Source organism: Heptranchias perlo, chromosome 32, assembly GCF_035084215.1.
Source record: "Heptranchias perlo isolate sHepPer1 chromosome 32, sHepPer1.hap1, whole genome shotgun sequence".
Taxonomy (NCBI): Eukaryota; Metazoa; Chordata; class Chondrichthyes; order Hexanchiformes; family Hexanchidae; genus Heptranchias; species Heptranchias perlo.
Genome location: NC_090356.1, coordinates 20,713,500 through 20,734,759, shown reverse-complemented (window position 1 = coordinate 20,734,759; position 21,260 = coordinate 20,713,500). Strand labels below are relative to the sequence as shown.

Here is a 21,260-nt window from a genome sequence, read left to right as displayed (position 1 = left end):
TAACATGTTGCAACATAAAACTCATTATCATTGCAGTGTGAGTCATGTGTTGTGGTCAGAGGAGTGAGCTGTCAATCTGCAGTGGATCTAACACCCCTGCTACAGTATTTAAAGCTGCAAATAAGCGCAGGTGACCCCCTGTGGATTCCGTCTTGTGGACTCAGCGCCCCCCCCCCTCCTCCCCCCCCCCCAGGGCTAGCCAGGGTTCCCACTCTGGGTCCCGCCCAGTAACCCCTGCTGGGAGGTGCACATCTGGCCGAGGAGTGAATGACAGGATTTGTTGCTGACGCTCGGGGCCGATTTTAACCTAACTCGTCAGGCGGGAAGCCCACAGGATCGGGAGGAATGCTGGTTTTACACCTCGCCCAATATTACTCTCCATTGACTGACAGAGTGACAGAGAGGAGATCAGAGTATTGGAGGGAGCAGAATATGAAAGAGGAGAGCAGAGAGATGGAAAAGGGCGTCAGATCGCAATATGGCTGCTTCAGACTGCTGGAGACGCTCAGCGGGTCAAGCAGCATCCGTCGAGAAAACAGAAGTCTGTTGCCGTTTCTGATAAAAACCCTTCCTCAGAACTACACCGTCAACTGGCTGGTGTTTTCTCGACTGACACTGCCTGACCTGCTGAGTGTCTCCAGCGAGTTTGGTTCAGATTTCCAGCCTCTGCAATGTTTCGCTTTCTCCTTTAGACTTGTGCTGCCCTCCAGTGGACCCTTGCTTAACATTCTGCACATCTGTACAGTGAGCTGCAGGGAATTGTGTTGGTGCAATGTGATTCTCAAGCACTTCCAAATGTTGTCAGGGGTTAATGTCAGGACGGGTTTATATTGAAGTTAATGGGTAAGGGAGATGGTGATAAGCATTGAAGGTATCACTACAGTTCATCTACTCGTCTGTTTAAACAATTGTTATACAACAAAAGAGCCCATGCCGTCCCACAAGCTTCAATAAGCCACTGAGTAGAAAATATTACCCTCAGACTGTCATTCCGTCTTTCCCCGAAGGCTCAGTCTATAAGGATATCGAAAGAAAAAAGAAAGAACTTGCATTTATATAGCGCCTTTCACGTCCTCAGGATGTTCCAAAGCGTTTTACAGCCAACGAAGTACTTTTGAAGTGTAGTCACTGTTGTAATGTAGGAAACATAGCAGCCAATTTGCACACAGCAAGCTCCCACAAACAGCAAAGAGATAATGACCAGATAATTTGTTTTAGTGATGTTGGTTGAGGGATAAATATTGCCCAGGACGCCCAGGAGAACTCCCCTGCTTTTCTTTGAATAGTGCCATGGGATCTTTTACGGCCACCTGAGAGGGCAGAAGGGGCCTCAGTTTAACGTTTTATGCAAAAGACGGCACCTCCGACAGTGCAGCACTCCCTCAGTACTGAAGTGCCCGTATGCGATATGGTACTGAGGCACACAGCCCAGGAAGTCCTCAGGCTGGCTTCCCAGTCTGGGCTAAGTTAGCTGATCTCAGCCGGGGCAGCAGGAGGGGCTACAGTTGGCCACAGCATCCTTGGGTTAGGTCATTGGAAACTCGGGCTCAGCTGTAAAGCTTGAATGGCTTGCTGGCACTCGCCGTCTAGGCTCGCAGGCGAAAAACGGCCACTTGTACTGAAGGACACCCAGCCCCTGTGAGAGCCCAGCAAGTGACCCCACCTTCAGCTCCCCGCCCTTCTGTTCGCTGGATAAATGTACCTCCCCCTCATGGCCCCAAGCTACAGCGACCAGGAAGGCCCCAGAGTCCGATCCCAACCTGTGCTGAGCTTGCGGAACTCCGGGCTGCTTACAGAGCATAAGTAGCCTCAGAGCGCCTGGGCTGGGGAGGGGGCAAAAGAAATCAGATGGCGTTACATGGAATTACCTAGAATTTTACAGCACAAAAACAGGCCATTCAGCCCAACAGGTCTATGCCGGTGTTCATGCTCCACACAAGACTCCTCCCACCTTACTTCCAGCTGAAGGGAGTCTGTGCAGGTGTTTACCATCAGAAAGAGGAGACTTTCATCTCATGAGTTCGAGTCGGATTAAAACCAAAGCCCCGTTGTGAAAGAACTGTGTGCAGCATTAGTCGCTCTGTCCAGGCACCTTCACTGCAGACACACACTCAACTTGTGCAACAGTGTTGGAGCCAGGCCCAGAGTATGGTGCAACTCTGAGGCAAACAGATTCTTAAAGAGAAAGAAAAGTCTGGCAAGAGTACCTTCTCTCAAATAGAATCATACAGCCCAGAAAGAGGCCACTCGGCCCATTGCGCCTGTGCCGGCTCTTTGAAAGAGCTATCCAATTAGTCCCACTCCCCTGCTCTTTCCCCACAGCCCTTGAGAATTTCTCCTTTTTAAGTATTTATCCAATTCCCTTTTGAAAGTTACTATTGAACCTGCTTCCACCGCCCTTTCAGGCAGTGCATTCCAGATTGTAACAACTCGCTGCGTAAAAAAAGTTCTCCTCATTTCCCCTCTGGTTCTTTTGCCAATTATCTTAAATTGGTGTCCTCTGGTTACCGACCCTCCTGCCAGTGGAAATAGTTTCTTTTTCCCAGTTTTCTCCCCCCCCCCCTCTCCCGATGATTGACTCGTTGGCTCAGAGACAGACTCTACCTCCGAGCAGTCTTGGCGCCTGCTTTAGCTGTCAGAAGTGACTGATGCTGACGATTCTCCCCAAGGCCAAACACCAGACAATGGATCCAGAATAAGCAGTTGATAGTCCTAGTGGGTTAAAAGGTAATTATTAGCATCTATTTCCCACACAGTAATGCAGCCAAAATTCAAAAAATCATTCAGCAATCCTTGGACCATTGTCATGAATGAGACGTTTGAAGAGGCACAACAACAGGGACAGACATACCTGCACTGTGTGGGCAGTAGGCAAAGTGAGTAATCATTTTGGGAATGAAGGCAAATCAGTTTCTGGCTACAGGAAGCAGCGAGCTTTCATTCTCACCCCACCTTCAGCTCCCCGCCCTTCTGTTCGCTGGATGAATGTACCTCCCCCTCATGGCCCCGAGCCACAGCAACCAGGAAGGCCCCAGAGTCCGATCCCAACCTGTGCTGAGCTTGCGGAACTCCGGGCTGCTTACAGAGCATAAGTAGCCTCAGAGTGCCTGGGCTGGGGAGGGGGCAAAAGAAATCAGACAGCATTACATGGAATTACCTAGAATTTTACAGCACAAAAACAGGCCATTCAGCCCAACAGGTCTATGCCGGTGTTCATGCTCCACACAAGACTCCTCCCACCTTACTTCATCTCACCCTGTCAATGTATTCGTCTATTCCTTTCTCCCTCATCTACCTATCTAGCTTCCCTTCAAATGCATCAATGTTATTCTCCTCAATCACTCCATGTGGTCATGATGTGGAGATGCCGGTGATGGACTGGGGTGGACAAATGTAAGGAATCTTACAACACCAGGTGGTGAGTGACGAAGGAGAAAGCCTCCGAAAGCTTGTGATTTTCAAATAAAACTGTTGGACTATAACCTGGTGTTGTAAGATTCCTTACATTACTCCATGTGGTAGCAGGTTCCACATTCTACATAGAATTATATAGAATTTTACAGCACAGAAACAGGCCATTTGGCCCAACAGGTCTATGCCGGTGTTTGTGCTCTGCTCGAGCCTCCTTCCACCCCTCTTCATCTAACCCCCTTTAAATGCATCTATGCGATGCGCCTCAACCACTCCATGGAGTTCCACATTCTTTTCCACTCCTGATCCGTATCCGGTGACCCCAATGTGCACGTCGGGGGAGGGACAGGGTCAGGCTCAGCTGTGATGCCTCTCCTGGTTGAAAAAAGCCACTGACCTTCATTGTCCAGGCTCACAGGTGAAAACTGACCATTGAAGTCAATGGGAATCAGAGGGAAAACTCTCCAGTGGCTGAAGTCATACCTAGCACAAAGGAAGATGGTAGTGGTTGTTGGAGGCCAATCATCTCAGCCCCAGGACATTGCTGCAGGAGTTCCTCAGGGCAGTGTCCTAGGCCCAACCATCTTCAGCTGCTTCATCAATGACCTTCCCACCATCATGAGGTCAGAAATGGGGATGTTCGCTGATTATTCCACAGTGTTCAGTTCCATTCGCAACCCCTCAGATAATGCAGTCGTCCGTGCCCGCATGCAGCAAGACCTGGACAACATCCAGGCTTGGGCTCATAAGTGGCAAGTAACATTCGTGCCAGACAAGTGCCAGGCAATGACCATCGCCAACAAGAGAGAGTCTAACCACCTCCCCTGGACATTCAACGGCATTACCATCGCCGAATCCACTACCATCAACTTCCTGGAGGTCACCATTGTCCAGAAACTTAACTGGACCAGCCACATAAATACTGTGGCTATAACAGCAAGTCAGAGGCTGGGTATTCTGCGGCGAGTGACTCACCTCCTGACTCCCCAAAGCCTTTCCACCATCTACAAGGCACAAGTCAGGAGTGTGATGGAATACTCTCCACTTGCCTGGATGAGTGCAGCTCCAACAACACTCAAGAAGCTCGACACCATCCAGGACAAAGCAGCCTGCTTGATTGGCACCCCATCCACCACCCTAAACATTCACTCCCTTCACCACCGGCGCACCGTGGCTGCAGTGTGTACCATCCACAGGATGCACTGCAGCAACTCGCCAAGGCTTCTTCGACAGCACCTCCCAAACCCGTGACCCCTACCACCTAGAAGGACAAGGGCAGCAGGCACATGGGAGCAACACCACCTGCACGTTCCCCTCCAAGTCACACACCATCTCGACTTGGAAATATATCGCCGTTCCTTCATCGTCGCTGGGTCAAAATCCTGGAACTCCCTTCCTAACAGCACTGTGGGAGAACCTTCACCACACGGACTGCAGCGGATCAAGAAGGCGGCTCACCACCACCTTCTCGAGGGCAATTAGGGATGGGCAATAAATGCCGGCCTCGCCAGCGACACCCACATCCCATGAACGAATAAATTAAAAAAACTTGGACGGGGTTACTGGAGGGAAGCAGTGGGATGTTGCTCGGAATGAGGTAACCGGATTGGGGGAGATCTATCTGTTGTGTCCCCAGATAAAGCGTTTGGAGTCCAGGCCAAGCACAGGGGGCAACTTTCTTTAGAACCGTTTCCAGAGAACAAGATGTAGCCAGCAGCAGTCAATGGCCGCTCTCACTTAATGGGGCTCATCTCTCATTCGTATCTCCAATGGGTTAGGGGCTAGGGGTCAGGGGCCGGTAATAATCCACCCACCCACCACATTAAAAGTCCAATCTGGGGGCACTACAGTTCTCCTCAGGGCCCCTGGAGCTAAGGAGGGACAAAACCAGGCAAGGTTTTCAGTTCGTGATTACTTGTCAGTAACCTGCTGACTGTATGTGTGTGGACATCAGGTGAGGACAGCAAAGGGCTTAGCTATGAAGCCCTCCACAGTCGAATAACCTCTCAATAGCTCGGACGTGGCGAATGGACACGTGTGAAGCACCAGAGGTTGGCCAGTGCTCGTGAAACAGGAGCAATTTGGGGAAAGGAGTCCAGTGTGAGGATCCTTGTGTAGCCAAGTTCCTGGAATGGCCTTATATCTCCACCTAGTGGAGCAGATAAGTGCTGGTCACAGCACAAATGGGCAACGGCCTTTCACCATCTACCATATTTTACAGAATATACCAACTGCCTGGTTTTACTCAAGGGCTGTGGTTGATAATTAAATGAGAGCTGACACGTTTTTTTAAGTCCAGCAGCCACTGAGTTTGAGACAGACAACAATGGCCCAGATTTGCCTGGGGATTTGCGCCATCAGAACCCATGAACGGCGAAAAAGGAAGAGGAGATTGTGGGGGGGGGGGGGGGTCCTTCAAAGCGTCACAGCGGTCCTGCACAGAGCAGTAAGGTGGAGTGCTGAGGCCCCGTCCCAGGAGACTGGCCTTGGCTCCATGGGGGAGGAACCTGCTGTCCTCTCTCAGGGTAACATCCCCGCTCCCCCGCTAGCCACACCGCCAGTGCCCTTACTCGAGCCACACAGCCCCGGCCCAGGCCAGGATGGTGCAGTCTGCAGCCGAGCCCTCAAAGCCCAGGATTGCTAGAGGTCGCTCACCAAGGCCATCTGAAGTGTCCTGAACAGAAGCTCAGCAGCCTCCCACTTCCCGAGCCGCAGGCACTGGGGAAACTCGTGGGCGCACCAGGATAGGGAACGGAGCACACAAGACAGGCACCTAAGGGTGATTCTTAACTATTTCTGCTCACTGTTAGACAGACATGTCATTGAGTTGATTGATAATTTTGTTTTTTGTTCTGGATTTGGTGTTGGTGAAGTGAGAGCAAGACCCATAAATCCAGACAGAAGGAAGGCAATTGGATTGTGGTGGTAAGGACTGTGGGACGGTTGGTGCATTGGGTTGAAGGTTTGATTTAGGTCAAAGCCCTCCTCGATGAGCTGGTCGCTGCATCCCCTCCTCCTCCTGCACTTGTTGTTGCCCAGGTGGCGGTAAAGGCAGGTCCCTCATGAAGTTGTGCAGCATGCAGCAGACGACCACAAATCCTGCGCAGGGATGTACCGCAAGGTCCTCCGGATGGAATGGTTCAGGCAGTGGAAGCATTGCTTGAGCAGGCCAATGGTTTGCTCAGTCATGTTTCTTGTGGCCGCATGGCTCTCATCCACCTGAGAGGGCAGACAGGGCCTGGGTCTAACATCTCATCCAAAGGACAGCACCTCCCTCGGGTACAACACTCGGAGTCTCAGCCTTGATTACATGCTCGGGTCTCTGGAGTGGGACTTGAACTCATGACCTTCTGACTCAGAGGCGAGGGTGCAACCCACTGAGCCAAGGCTGACACAACCTAGTGGAGACCTGACCAACGCTCTATACAATGGTAGGATTACTTCCTTCCAATCTGTTGAGTAAAGGGGGGTGGGGGGTTTGGAAGGAGGACTGAGATTCTGGCATACTCACATCATTGTTCAACGACACACTTCCCTACACTCCCCTTTGGCTGGGTTCTGAGAGATATTTGACGTTCATTATGTTGACCTGTCCTGCCTTAGCCTGGCTCTTGCAGGCCTGCTCTGCAGCTGTGTGCAGGTTCGTGACAGGAATCATGAGCCACATCTGGAGGGGATAGCCCTTGTCGCCCACTAGCCAGCCTGGAACTTGATGGCCTGGTCGGAATAAAGGTGGCACAGAGAACTGGCGCAGGATGAAGGAGTCACGACTGCTGCCTGGATAGCGGGCACAGACCTGCATGATGCGCTGCCTGTGGTCACACACCAGCTGTACGTTGAGTGAGTGGAATCATTTTCGATTGATAAAGATGCCAGGCTGGTGATAGGGAACATGTGCGTGTGCAATCTATGGCACCCTGGGGAAACCTGCCATCTAGGTGAAGCCTAGTGCTCTCTCTTCCTGCTTCGCCCTGGTCCACGGGGAAGGAGATGGAGGGGGTTCCTCCTGGTGTAGAGAGCCTCAGCAAACTCCCTGAAAGGTGGACTGCAAACTGGGAGATGTCACTGAAGTCACCTGCTGCAGCCCGAAAGGAGCCAGTGGCATAAAAGTGCTGCCCATGGCCTGTTACGAGCTCGCACTGTGGCTGCAGCAGGTGACATATCTCGGTGACAGCCTCCTTGGTGAAGCAAAGGCGACTGAGACATTGCTCCTGAGCAATGTTAATGTAGGAGAAGTGCTCCCCGAATATTCGCCTCCTGGCAGCTGCTCCTGCTCTCTGGCCTCTTCCTTACTGCTCCCCCTCTTCCTCCAGCCCCAAAGGCAGCCCGACCAGGCCACCCAGGACTGCAGCCAAACTATCTGTGAGGCAGTCAAAAAAAGGTGCAAGAGCAGCAGAATCCTGCTCTGTGCAAAGTGAACGTCCCAGAGTGATAAAACACACCAAGAAACGTCCAGAAGTTAACAAGCAGCCTGGAATAAGGAACCAGCAACTGCCCTGTGATTACTGCATGGCCCCTTCAAATAGCGCTGGTGAGGGGTCCTTCCTGCGGGTTAGCGCCACATTGAGCTGTGTGAGTTCAGCATTGGCGAGTGAGGTGCTGGGGTGATCGAATATAGAAAGAGGTCCGGCAAGAAGGGCCGCACCCTAATCTGAATTAATTATTCCCCCATTTAAACAATCCCGACATGCGGTCCTGACGCCAGCACATCCACCGTATCCAATATGGCGGGAGGCGCACTTCCATCCAGAAATGTGCGCCACTTCCTGCCCATCATATTAGGACCTTAATAGGCCAATTACTGCCTGAAAGAAGCAATGCTGAGCGACCGGATTTCTAGGCCAGGGTTTTGTAGAACCTCTGGGTAGATCTCGACTCTGTGCGATCAACTGGAAAGGGCAATAGCAAGACAAGAGCTCGCTTCACATCTCACCCTTTATATTTCCATTGAAGTCACACACACCCCCCCACCCCCCCCCCCCCACACACACCCCCACCCCCCCACACAGACCCCCCCACCCCCCCCACACCAACCCCACCCCCCCACACAGACCCCCCCACCCCCCCCACACCAACCCCACCCCCCCCACACCAACCCCACCCCCCCCCACACCCCCCCCCACACACACCCCCACCCCCCCCACACACCCCACCCCCCAACACACACACACCCCCACCCCCCCCACACACACCCCACCCCCCCCACACACCCCCCCACACCCCCCCCACACACACCCCCACCCCCCCCCACACACCCCACCCCCCAACACACACACACCCCCACCCCCCCCACACACACCCCCACCCCCCCCACACACACCCCACCCCCCCACACACACCCCCACCCCCCCCACACACCCCACCCCCCAACACACACACACCCCCACCCCCCCACACACCAACCCCAACCCCCCCACACACACCCCCACACCCCCACCACCACCCACACCAACCCCACCCCCCCACACCCCCCACCACCACCACCCACACACCCCCCACACACCAACCCCACCCCCCCCACAGACCCCCCCCCACACACACACCCCCACCCCCCCCACACACACCCCACCCCCCCCCACACACACCCCCACCCCCCCCCCACACACCCCACCCCCCAACACACACACACCCCCACCCCCCCCACACACACCCCACCCCCCCACACACACCCCCACCCCCCCCACACACCCCACCCCCCCCCACACACACACCCACCCCCCCCACACACCCCACCCCCCAACACACACGCACCCCCACCCCCCCACACACACCCCACCCCCCCCACACACACACCCACCCCCCCACACACCCCCACCCCCCCCACACACACCCCCACCCCCCCCCACACCAACCCCAACCCCCCCACACACACCCCCACCCCCCCACCACCAACCCCAACCCCCCCACACACACCCCCACCCCCCCACCACCACCCACACCAACCCCACCCCCCCCACACCCCCCCCCACCACCACCCACACACCCCCCACCCCCCACACACCAACCCCACCCCCCCACAGACCCCCCCCCACACACACCCCCACCACCCACCCACACCCCCCCCACACACCAACCCCACCCCCCCCACACACACACCCCACCCCCCCACCCCCCCCCCACAGACCCCCCCCCACGCCCCACCCCCCACACACACCCCCACCCCCCCTACACCAACCCCACCCCCCCCACAGACCCCCCCCACCCCCCACCCCCCACACACCCCCACCCCCCCCACACCAACCCCACCCCCCCCACACTCCCCCCACAGACCCCCCCACCCTCCACCCCCCACACACCCCCACCCCCCCACACACACACCCCCCCACCCCCCCCCCACAGACCCCCCCCACCCTCCACCCCCCACACACCCCACCCCCCACCCCCCCCACACACACACACACACACACCCCCACACACCCCCCCTCACACACACACACCCCCACCCCCCCCACACACACACCCCCACACACACCCCCCACACACACCCACCTCACCCTACCCTCACCCCTCCCCCCCACACACACAGCCCCCACCCCTCACACACACAACCACTTCCAGTTCCTGAGTTTACAGTGAGGTCATTCCTCTTCCTCAATTTCCAACGGTTACAGCACAAGGACACTGGGCAGCGCAGAGACCAGACTGACAGGGGCAAGAGAGCAGGGGAGAGTCTGTCTGGACGTTCCCTGGGCCTGCTGAAGGTTTATTTCCAGAAACAGTATCATGGATCTGTTGCTTTGGATGTTGACTATGACGGTGGCTGTTGTGGTGGGCTTGTTTGTGCTGCTGGTTTCCGGGGTCATTTACTCCGTCTTCACCGACTCGGTTCTGCCACCAGGTATCCAGGGACCGGGGAAACTCCGGCTCATCCATGGAATGCAAATCGCAACATGCACACTGGTAAGAAGCTCTGCGAGAATCAGACGACTCGACAAACTCGAGGCAGCAGTTTAGTGATACAAAAAGCTCGGCTAACACAGGCAGTTACTAATTAATTTCTTTTGACTTAAAGGGAAGCTGCATGTCATCCAGACTGGGATCTTAAAGGAAAATCCCAGTATGAGATTTAATGGATAAATGTTCTGATTGTGCACTCCCAGAACTGAGCCTCGCACAGGGGAGTGCACAACGGGCCAGACTTGGGGCGGGGCATCTCGCGGTGTACACCATTAATTAGACTTTTTCCTGCACCCTTCAGCTCAAGATTTTTTTGTGCCCCAACTTGCTGGAAGTGCGAGCTCGGAACGGAGCAGCAAGGGCAATGGGGCATCTGGGACCTTAGTGAATGATGGGACCAACAGTCTATCTCCTTAATCAATGAGATTTAAGGAATGAGAAAGAAACTGAGGAACGACTGAGAAGGAGGGTGAATTAGAGTCAAATTAGGTACAGAAAGAGAAATAAAGAGAGGGAAAGAAAGATTGGATTCAGGGAGAGCGAAGAAAGGGACAAAAAGGAAAAGTAATAAAATGTAAAATTTTAAAATTTGACATTTTTAAACCTCCAACAATTCACCAGCTTGAAGGAATGAGATTGAACAGTTTAAATTGATCCCATTCTGGGCCAGAGAGGTTGAATGTCATTGCATTAACAATTATCATGTTGTTAAAAAGGTATTTACGCTCTTAATTACCAGACTTAACTTTCTGCGGAGAATTTAATGGTCATTAATGTGCAAATCCAACAAGTTCTTAAAAATAACGGGGCAGATAAGGGCGAGCTGCCGCTTGTGTGAGGCAAATGGCGGAGAGGCATAAATCGACCAGCAAGTTCTGAAGATTCGCTAATCAGGGCGTATCTCTTCATCCCCTGAACTTGCTGGCTGATTTGTATATTAACAATGGCGTGTGTCGTCCACATGCACGCTCCCGGCCCATTTTAAATCACACGTGTGGTTTTTGATGTGTGCTCCCAGTGGGTGAGACTCTGAGCAGGGAGCGTGCTATTTGAAATTTTATCCATTAAAATCACACTTTACTGACAAGGCCTGGAAACGTTCCCCCCTCCCCCCGCCCCCATCAGTTTTCTCCTCAGAAAAATCCTCTCCACCACCTCACCCAAGATGCAGGAGTCCAGCCACCGAGTGTCAACCAGCTAGTCAACTGTGGAGGGCATCATAGCTGAGCCTGATCCTGTCCTTCACGCATGTAGTTTCCAGTAAGGACCTGATTCCACCCCCCCTCCCCCTCCTATTCCAGAGACATTGACGCAAATTGTCACAGCCGAACTACTGAGATTAGTTAAATCAGCACAGACTGAGAGTCTATACCAGGGCATTGTGACCTCTACGGTTTAATTGCAAACCAGGCGTGCCTATGCTCACTGAACTTTCGGGGAGAGCGGCAGTGATTCCCTTTAGTGAGAGTCACGGTTCAGTTTGCTGTAATGCATTCAATTAATTAAAGGGTCAAACGTCCCTTCACCCCCATAGAGTCTCAGTTAGCCGACTGTCCTCACCCTAATCCTGCTCGGTTCTCCAGCACGATACAGAATGAGTGGAAGTAAAGGTTTCATTGTAGCCTGTTTTGAGTTTGAACAAGGTCACGGTACAATAGGAGTGTTTTGTACAGCTGAGATAGGATAGGTCAATGGAACGAATGTCAACTACGTCATAGAACTCAACCAAGGGGCAGAGCAGTGAAGAGTGTCGTTGAACAATGACGTGCGTCCACCAGAATCTCAATGGTGATCTTGCCATGAGGGGAGGAGTTTGAATGAAAATTGAGTAATGTCTGTCCTCCTTTCAAAGCCCCCCTCTCCCCCCCCTTTACTCTACAGAGGCACAGAGGGTAAGGAAGTAATCCCGCCATTATATAGAGCATTGGTCAGGTCCCCACTAGGGTATCAGGCAGATCAGGAACCCACACTACACAATGGACGTAGCTGAACTGGAGAAGGTGCCGAGAAGAACTGCCATGATTGATAAGGGGACTTGGGAATCTATCTCGTGAGGGTAGACTCACAGAACTGGGGCCCTTCTCACTGGAGAGGAGACTGAGGGATAGGATAGAGTTATTCAAATAGATAAGACTGAGGGACGAAGTGCCTCGTCCGGGGGTATTTGTAGCATCACAAGACAGCAGCAGACATGAGTAGAAGAGGAGAACGGGGGGATTCAGTGAGGACCATGGAGAGACTCTACTGAGAGGGTGATCGATTACTCACATCGAGGGAGGGTGTAGGGCCAAGTAACTTAGAGTTCTTCAGGGTCAAATTCAAGGAGCTTGAAGAAAAACACATTGTTAAATGCAACTCCTAGGACACAAAGAGAGTGGACCAGATGGTTTTTTCCAGCCTCGAGATTTCTGTGATTCTACATGTGTGGTGGCTGAAAATAATTTTAAAAATTTGTGGCTAATTAATTTTGCCCTCCAATTTTCTCCTCTTCCCTCCGGGGGATTGGTGTGGGGGAGGGGCAATGACTCCTGCCAGGGCATGGACCACGGGCACTGTTCACTCTGCCGACCTCACCCAAACGGCTATTCAGTCAGGCAGGACAGTGAGTGTCAGCAGGCTATTCAACTGCAGGGAGCGTCGCAAGCAGTTAATACAGTGACTGGAAAGTGCCTATGTATGAATATCAGGCAAGGACACGTTCAAATACCACTCTCGAGCAGCCTGCACAAAGTGCGGCCACTCGGTTAAAGTGCCAGAGGGTGCCCATGGTACCTGTACCCCCGCAGGGAGGCAGGGTCTTCAGGAACGGAGGAGAGAGCGTTGCAGAGAAAAGGGAATAACTGTGATAGATAGTTTGTTTTGTGTCTGCTCCTTCTCAAACTGCTTTCATTCTGTTTTAATTCTCATCCTAATGGTCAAATCCTTCCATGGCCTCGCCCCTCCCTATTTCTGTAACCTCCTCCTGCCCTACAACCCTCCAGGATCCATCCCTCAGTCCATTCACCCCACCATTGGTGGCCGTGCCTTCAGCTGCCTAGGCCTAATCTCTGGAATTCCCTCCCTGAACCTCTCCGCCTCTCCACCTCTCTCTCCTCCTTTAAGGCGCTCCTTAAAACCTACCTCTTTGACCAAGCTTTTGGTCACCTGTCCTAATATCTCCTTACGTGGCTTGGTGTCAATGTTCTGTTTGGCAATGCACCTTGGGACGTTTTCCTATGTTAAAGGTGCTATATAAATGCAGGTTGTTGTTGTTTTAACCTCCTCTCTCTTCCTCCCCCCACTCCCAGGGAAACATCGCTCAGAACATGGGCTTCGGACCCCAGATCACCATCGTTCGCTACCTGAGAACAAAACTACATGGGACAAAACACAAGGAAGAAGCTGGGCTCATCATCCAAGACGTGCAATTTGACGGTGTCCCCGTGAGGGTTTACCAACCACAGTCAGCGTCTGCGGGAACAAGACGAGGGGTCATGTTCTTTCACGGTGGCGGCTGGGTGTTTGGCAGCATAAGTAAGTGCCGGAGACGTACTCCCCGACAACTGAGCTGTGTGTCCGGTTTCATGGACCCCTGCTCCTATAGGGCAGTTCCTCAGGAATATGCGTGACTGTGTAGGGTCAGTTGTTTTATGCGTTGGTTCCACGATTTGCAACTTGAGAACAATTCTGCCAAGTTTCTCTCCCTCCTCACCCGCAGGTGCTGGCTCATCCTGAGGGCCATTTCCAAGGTTACCAGCCGCACTCCACAATGAACCTGGCGGCGAGGGGTCAAAGTTCCTCTCTTTGCTAATTTAATCGTTATTAAGATATGTCCAATAAAGGTTAAAGGTGTCAGCGGTGGCTCAGTTGGTAGCACTCTCGTCTCTGAGTCAGAAGGTCATGGGTTCAAGTTCCACTCCAGAGACTTGAGCACAAAATCTAGGCTAACAGTCCAGTGCAGTACTGAGGGAATGCAGCACTATTGGAGGTGACGAATTTCAGATGAGATGTTAAACCCTCTCAGGTGGACGTAAAAGATCCAATGGCACTATTTTGAAGACGAGCAGGGGAGTTGTCCCCAGTGTCCTGGCCAATATTTTTCCCTCAACCAACACCTAAAACAGATTATTTGGTCTTTATCACACTGTTGTAATGTAGGAAATGCGGCAGCTAATTTGCGCAGAGCCATGCCCCACAGTTCATTGGCTGTAAAGCGCTTTGGGACATCGGAAGTCGTGAAAGGCACTATATAAATGCAAGTTCTTACTTTTCTTTTTTTTTAAAAGAAGCACCCAGTGGAATTTTAATCTCCTGGCTGTTTGACTGGGGGTCTTTTCAGCCGAGAGGAACTTTGACCCCTCGCCGCCAGGTTCATTGTGGAGTGCGGCTGGTAACCTTGGAAATGACCCTCAGGATGAGCCAGCACCTCGCCCGACATCCACACTCACTCACATTCCAGGGAGTCACTTGATAACAATCAGGAGTAGGAACTCTGGCTGAATTTTCCTTTCCCTAAGCCACAGATGCTGAGGGTAATTGGTGCACACTTGTCAGTGTACAGGCTGAGATCAGCTAACTCAGCACAGGCTGGGGATGGAGCCTTGGACCTTCTGGTCTGTAAGTCTCAGTGCTACACCAGCCAGCGCACCTATTGACAAAGTCAGAGGTGTCCAAACAGCAGCTCAAGGCCCCTGAGCCCTGGCAATTGGCCCTCAAAGCCCAGGCAACGCAGTCCTATTTATATTTGTACTCATTGGTTTGTTCTAGTTAAATTTTGTGGGCCTGGAGGTTTAGAACGGACTGTTCTTAGCATGATTGCCTCATTGTTGGATTATTCCTATATCAGAAAACCAAGATCTGAGATATATTAACAGGAACAGAGATTTAAACTTTACATGCCTTTTACATCCAGAGACTCCATGGGACAGACCCGTGCAGCCCATCAAGACAGGAAACATGGACACTGCTGCACTAAGGTCTCTCAGATGTGTTCTCCCCTAACTCAAAACTCACATGAGATTCTTGAGACACTTACTAGGGATGTGTAGCTGAGGTGGTTTCCCATTGCCTTCCTCACAGTTTATATCTTCAGATTACCTTCTCCTGGGTGGGCTGCAACCAAGAGTAAAAAGCCTCACCTACCCCTTATGATAGGTGGAGGCACCTGCACCCATCGGGCAAGTACCTCTGTTGGACGTCAATCCAGTATTCAGATCCGGTGCTCTAGTTTCCGCTCACCGGGGCTGTCTGGAGTGGGGCTCGAACCCTATCTTTTTGACTCAGATGCGGGAACACTACCCCTGAGCCAGTGGTCACTCCATCCGGATACGAGTCCCCCACTGGACGTCACCCCAGTATTTAGAGACCATATTCTAGTCTCCACTCACCGGGGCTGCCTGGAGTGGGGCTCGAACCCTTCAGAGGCGGGAATGCTACCGCTAACCAAAGGCTCACTCCCTGCACTAAGGTGTACAGGGGTGAATTTTATGATTGAGTGCTCCCAGCTCAGGGCATCACTTCATGGGAGTGCATGTTTGATGCTGAAACTGGGTTCTCAGCACTAACATTCCTCCTCTTGATGAGCACAAAATTAATTCCTAGTAACTAATGTGGATTTTCTTCCTCAGATGATTATGACAATTTGTGCCGGTACATCGCCAAGGAAACGGACTCGGTCGTGGTGTCCGTGGAGTGAGTACCAACAACCTGCTTACACAGGGGGACACTGTGCTTAATAAAATTGGCAAATTGTTAATGCTGGGCTCACCTTAATCTTTTTAAAAGCAGCACTGCTTGGGGCCAACTGCTGTGCAGAGCGGAACCTAATTCTTCCAGCAGGTCAATCGTCCACTCCAGTCTGTGATCTCATTCACGAGTGAGGGGGACGGTTTTGTTTTCTGTCTAATTTTTCCCCTCTCCTCTCGATGGTTGGGTCATCGAATTCCAACACCTCCAGGTGCCCTTTGTCCTTTGTCTGAGAGTCTGGAGAGTTGGAAAGCTATTCAACTACGGTGGAATCACAGCTGAGCCCGAATCTCCCCTCAGCAGAGGGTAGAACCTCTCGCCTTTTATGTTCACGTGCAAATGCTTATCGCACTCTTATTACATTCCTATGTATCCTATTGTTATGCTGAAAGTCACCGCTCGCAATCCCGACTCATACTAGTCCCACCCTTTCTCTTTAGCACTTTTATGGGAAAATTGGATAAATATTTGAATCAGAGAAAGATACGGGACTATAAGGGGGGGGGGGGTGCAGGATTTGAGATTAGGTTTAGAGCGTCCTAGTAAAGAGCCAGCAGACATGACAGGCTGAATGCCCTCCTGCTGATGCAATGGTCTCTGCCTCAACCATGTTCCAACAACCCTCTATATAAAGAAATTCCTCCTGAACTCTTTCCTCACTCTCTTAATGATAATTTCAAATTGGTGACCCCTTCATCATAGACTCTCCAACAAAGGGAAAACCTTTTCTGTATTCACGCTGTCAAAACCCTTCATTATTTTAAAAACCTCTATTAAATGTCCTGTCAGTCACTTCCAGCATAAATAGTCCTGGTATCTCAAATCTCTCCTCGTAACTATAGTTTCCCATCCCTGGTATCATCCTAGTGAATCTACACTGCCCGCTCTCAATGGTTTACTGTCTTTTCTTTAGTGGGCTGCCCAAAACTGGACTCAGTTCTCTAACTGTGTCCTAGCCGATGTTCGTGCAAATTTATTTTTGGTTCTTTACCCTTGTACTTAATGCTCCAATTTATAAAACACAAAATATTGTTGGCCTTTTTTATGGCCTTATCTACCTGCACTCGCATGTTTAGGGATTTATGTATTTGAACCCGTAGGTCACACCCTTTGACTTATTTCCATTCAGTACATACTCCCATTACCTTGTTTTTTCTCCCAAAATATCTCACACTTTTCCATATTAAATTGGATCCACTACCAGTATGCCCATTCCACTGTTTGTCTCCCTGAAATCTTTTGCAGTCCTCCTCACTGTTTGTCAAACCTCTTGTGTCATCAGCAAACTTCAGGATTGTGCTCCCAATGCCAAAATCCAAACCATCGATAGATACCAAGAGCAAAAGTGGACCTAGCACTGAGCCTGGGACACACCACTTCCAACCCTTCTCTAATCAAAGTAACATACATTTCCTCTAACTCTTTGTTTTCTGTCTGTCAACCAACCCATACATTTCTAAATGGTCTCTAATTTTATCTTGATTAATGGATTCAAAGAGTTTGCCCATAATTTGCCCATAAATACTTGGTTTGTCCTTCTCTCCTTTCTCATACAGAGATTATACATCGGTGGCTATCCAGTCCCACAATTTGTATATTTGAGGAAGACCGAAATACTGTGGCCAGAGTCCCTGCTATCTCCTCTCTTCAACAGCCCAGGGTTCAGCCATCAGGACCCAGTGACTTATCCACCTTGAGTTCTGCTCATTTTTTTCAGAACCAATTGCTTTTCTACAGTCATCTCTAACAATCATCCCATATCCCCCTCTAGCATCCTAACATTTACATTTCCACCATCATTTGTAAACAAAAACTGATGTAAACTATTTATTTAATATCACCGTCATGCCTTTATCCGTCACAATCAGACTCCTTCCTTTCTTCCTGAGCTGTGCAATCCTCTCTTGAAAATTCTTTTACTTTTCGTATACTTACAAAAGCAGTTACTATTTCCTTTTATATAATCTGCTAGCCTTTTATCTTGTTCCTTAGCCCTTCTGATCTCCCTTTTCCACTCTCCACTACATTTTCTATATTCTTGATTGTCTTCAGTATTGTGAGCCCTAATTTTATCACAGGCCTCCTTTGTAAGTTTGTTTAGATTTAATCTCTCTCTCTTTGTAGGGATTGATTGCTATGATTAGTCAACAACTCCATTATCATTGTATCATGCGACTACCAGGATGGTAGAAGGTGAACTAGATGGACCTTGGCCTTTTTATGCTAATCAATTCACATCTTCCTATGTTATCCGTGGAACTTTATTCTTTGATAGGAATATATTTATTTTGTATTCTATCCATCTTACATTTGCAGATTCTTCACTGATGATCCATGATTCTGTTTGCTAACTTTTTAGACCAGTTGCTTTGGGCCAGATCCCTCATCTCACTGAACTTTGCCTTTTTCCACTCCAGTAACCTTACCTTTCACTTTTCATGACCCTTTTCCATTCTTACTTTGGTCCCAATTATTTTGTGCTCATGATTTCCCAATTGTTCTCCTATCCCATCAGCGATTTGCCCCCACTTCATTTCCCAGAACTAAAGCAAGGCTTCTTTCCTTGCAACTTTACTAAATCACTAAGAGAAATGTGTTTCTACATAACTGTTGCTCCAGAACGTTCTATTCCTACTGTTCTTATCAACCTCATCTGGCGGGAGGTTCTGTTCTAAATGTTTTGTTAATTGTGCTGTTTAATCATGGTTCTGCCAGAGGCAGTGTAATCCTACACGGCCCACTCACTATAGTCAGGGCACATCAATCCAGTGCATTGTTATGAAAGGTTGGACAACCCTGGTCTCAGGACGAATGTCATGAGCGCTAAAGGGGACAACTACTGGTCCAAAGACTGTTTTGCTTCCCCATTCCCAACAAATGCGTTAGAAATAGATAGTTTTTATGTATTACTCCATGAAAACATTGAGAGTTTTTGATGGTCCGTTAGTCACTCTATTCATAACAGTTAACTCAATATTAAACCAGAGTCTCTGTCCTGTCCTGTCCTGTTTCCCTACCTCACCTCCTGCCCCTTCTCTCCCAATCTCTGCTGTTCACTGTCCCCTCCTCCTGCCTTCTGTACTTTTCTTTGATCTTGTGGATTTCCCACCCAATCCATCACTACTCTTCTGTTGAACTCCCATCCTGCCACCATGTTAGCCATGTCTCACCTGGATAAGCCCAGACCCTCCCTGGGCATCCTCCACCACGTTTATCATGGCACACACTACCAGCTCTCTCCAAGTAGCCATCTAAGTGGCCTCATGCCCCTTTGGCACTTTCCCCATCCGTGAGGCTCCCCGGCAATCGACTTTTCAAACCTCCTCTCCTCATTACTTGTCCCCTCTGATTCCCCAAAGAGCCTCCTCATTCCCTTCCAATTCCCCCCTTGTGAGTTTTCCAGCTGCCCGCCCCCTCAGCATCGCACTGCAAAATGTCCGCTCTCTCATGAACAGGGCCCTTCCTGTTCACAAACTTGTCTTGGGCTTGATTGAAACTTGGTGACTCCTTGCCCCTCATTGAAGATATCCACCAGCCTCACTAAGAAGGCTCATCTTCAGGCTTCGTCTAATTGATTCTCATACTCTTTAGGCAAATTCTCCATTTGTGAGGCTCCCAACAATCAATTTTTCAAACCTCCTCTCCTCATTCCATGTCCCCTCTGATTCCCCAAACAGTCTCCTCATTCCCTTCCAAAGACCAAAGATCAAAGACCTCACTACCACCGTCCCAACCTCTCATTGTTTACCCTCCCCCAGTACCTTCCTTACCTAAATCTTCTAATGTTGATTCTCAGTCTCTGCACTGAACAACTCCTCAATCTTTCCAAACTACATCTGGACTCACCCTCCCCACCTCCACCAATTTTTCCACACTTCTCTGTTCCCTTAACCTCACTGCATAAACTCCATCTCTCTCTCACACACACACACACACAACCAGTAAAGCTCACCATCACACAGGGCATTTATGACCACTCACCTCTTTCTTCTTACACATCATCTGCCCATCACAACTCCTGCACCCTCCCTTTCTATCCCTAGAAAAACAACTCACAACTGCACTCTCAAGCCTGTCATTCGTGCCAGCACCAACACCTCCATCATTCTGGTCCATGGCTGCCTTTCCTCTACTCTTGAAAATCTCCATTCCTTCAGATCTCAGATCATTACCCACCCCCACCATTTCCCTGGTAAAAAAGCCACTTCAGTGGACTGTAGTCCATGGGCCACAGGTCAAAGGAGACATGGCATCTGACGGACAAATCTGACTTAACCACCTCAAGCAGTACAGTCTCTCTCTTTCTCTTCAACCTTGGTGGTACCCTGCACTACGGGCTTTGGCCCCTCGCCGAGGTTGATAATAAGGCTAACCCTAGTTGATTTTAATGCTTTCCTACTGGTTTCTCTAGGTACCGTCTTGCACCTGAGCACAGATATCCCACTCAGCTTGAAGACTGCCTAAACGCCACTCTGCATTTCCTCAGGACCGCAGAAGATTACGGAGTTGACAATACCAGGATCGTTGTGAGTGGGGACAGTGCTGGGGGCAACTTAACTGCAGCCGTGTGTCTGAGAATCACTGCCATGGAGGAGAGCTCAGAATTGCCATCTCTCTGTGCCCAGGTCATGATCTATCCGGCTCTCCAAATGGTCGACTTCAACCTACCGTCCTACCAGCAAAACCAATCGGTGCCGATCCTCTTTCGAACACGCATGGTCTTCTTCTACCTGCACTATCTGAACGGTGACATGTCACTGGGGGAGGAAGTACTGTCAGGCCAACACCTTCCAGTGGGACTCAAAACTAACTACAGGAAGTGGCTAAAGGCGGATCTGATCCCCAGTGAGTTTAAGGTCAGAGGTTACAAGCCCAGTCTTGTCCTAACCCATGATGATGATGTTTATGACCTTGTTAAGCCCAGCTTAGAGCCGACCTTCTCTCCTCTTCTTGCCAGCGATGCCGCCATCCAGAGACTGCCGCCAGCGTACATTCTCACGTGCGAGTTCGACGTGCTTCGGGACGACGGACTGCTGTTCAAAAAGAGGCTGGAAGACAACGGCGTTCCAGTATCCTGGTACCATGTTCAAGATGGCTTCCATGGCATTGTCAGCTTCTTCGATAATGGTTACCTGACCTTCCCGTCTGGGAAAAAGGCTATTGACAACATTGTCACCTTCCTTAAAGACCTATAGTGTACTTTTACAGCACTTGTTGTAGGCACAGTA

General features: G+C 50.7%; 1 protein-coding gene and 1 long non-coding RNA gene across 2 annotated transcripts; one reads left to right on the top strand and one right to left on the bottom strand.

Moving 5' to 3' along the window:
• Positions 1 to 234: 234 nt before the first annotated feature.
• On the bottom strand, positions 235 to 2,916 carry LOC137300857 (uncharacterized). The gene is made up of 3 exons (XR_010958165.1): positions 2,852 to 2,916; positions 2,605 to 2,712; positions 235 to 1,014 (listed from the first exon to the last, which is right to left on the bottom strand). It is a non-coding gene; the product is annotated as an uncharacterized lncRNA (long non-coding RNA).
• Positions 2,917 to 10,001: 7,085 nt separating this feature from the next.
• aadacl4 (arylacetamide deacetylase-like 4) lies at positions 10,002 to 21,227 on the top strand. Its single transcript, XM_067970594.1, has 4 exons — positions 10,002 to 10,311; positions 13,596 to 13,821; positions 15,915 to 15,978; positions 20,444 to 21,227. The coding sequence occupies exons 1-4, from the start codon at positions 10,135 to 10,137 to the stop codon at positions 21,225 to 21,227; spliced, it is 1,251 nt and encodes a 416-aa protein (XP_067826695.1). The 5' UTR covers positions 10,002 to 10,134.
• The last annotated feature ends 33 nt before the right edge of the window (positions 21,228 to 21,260 follow it).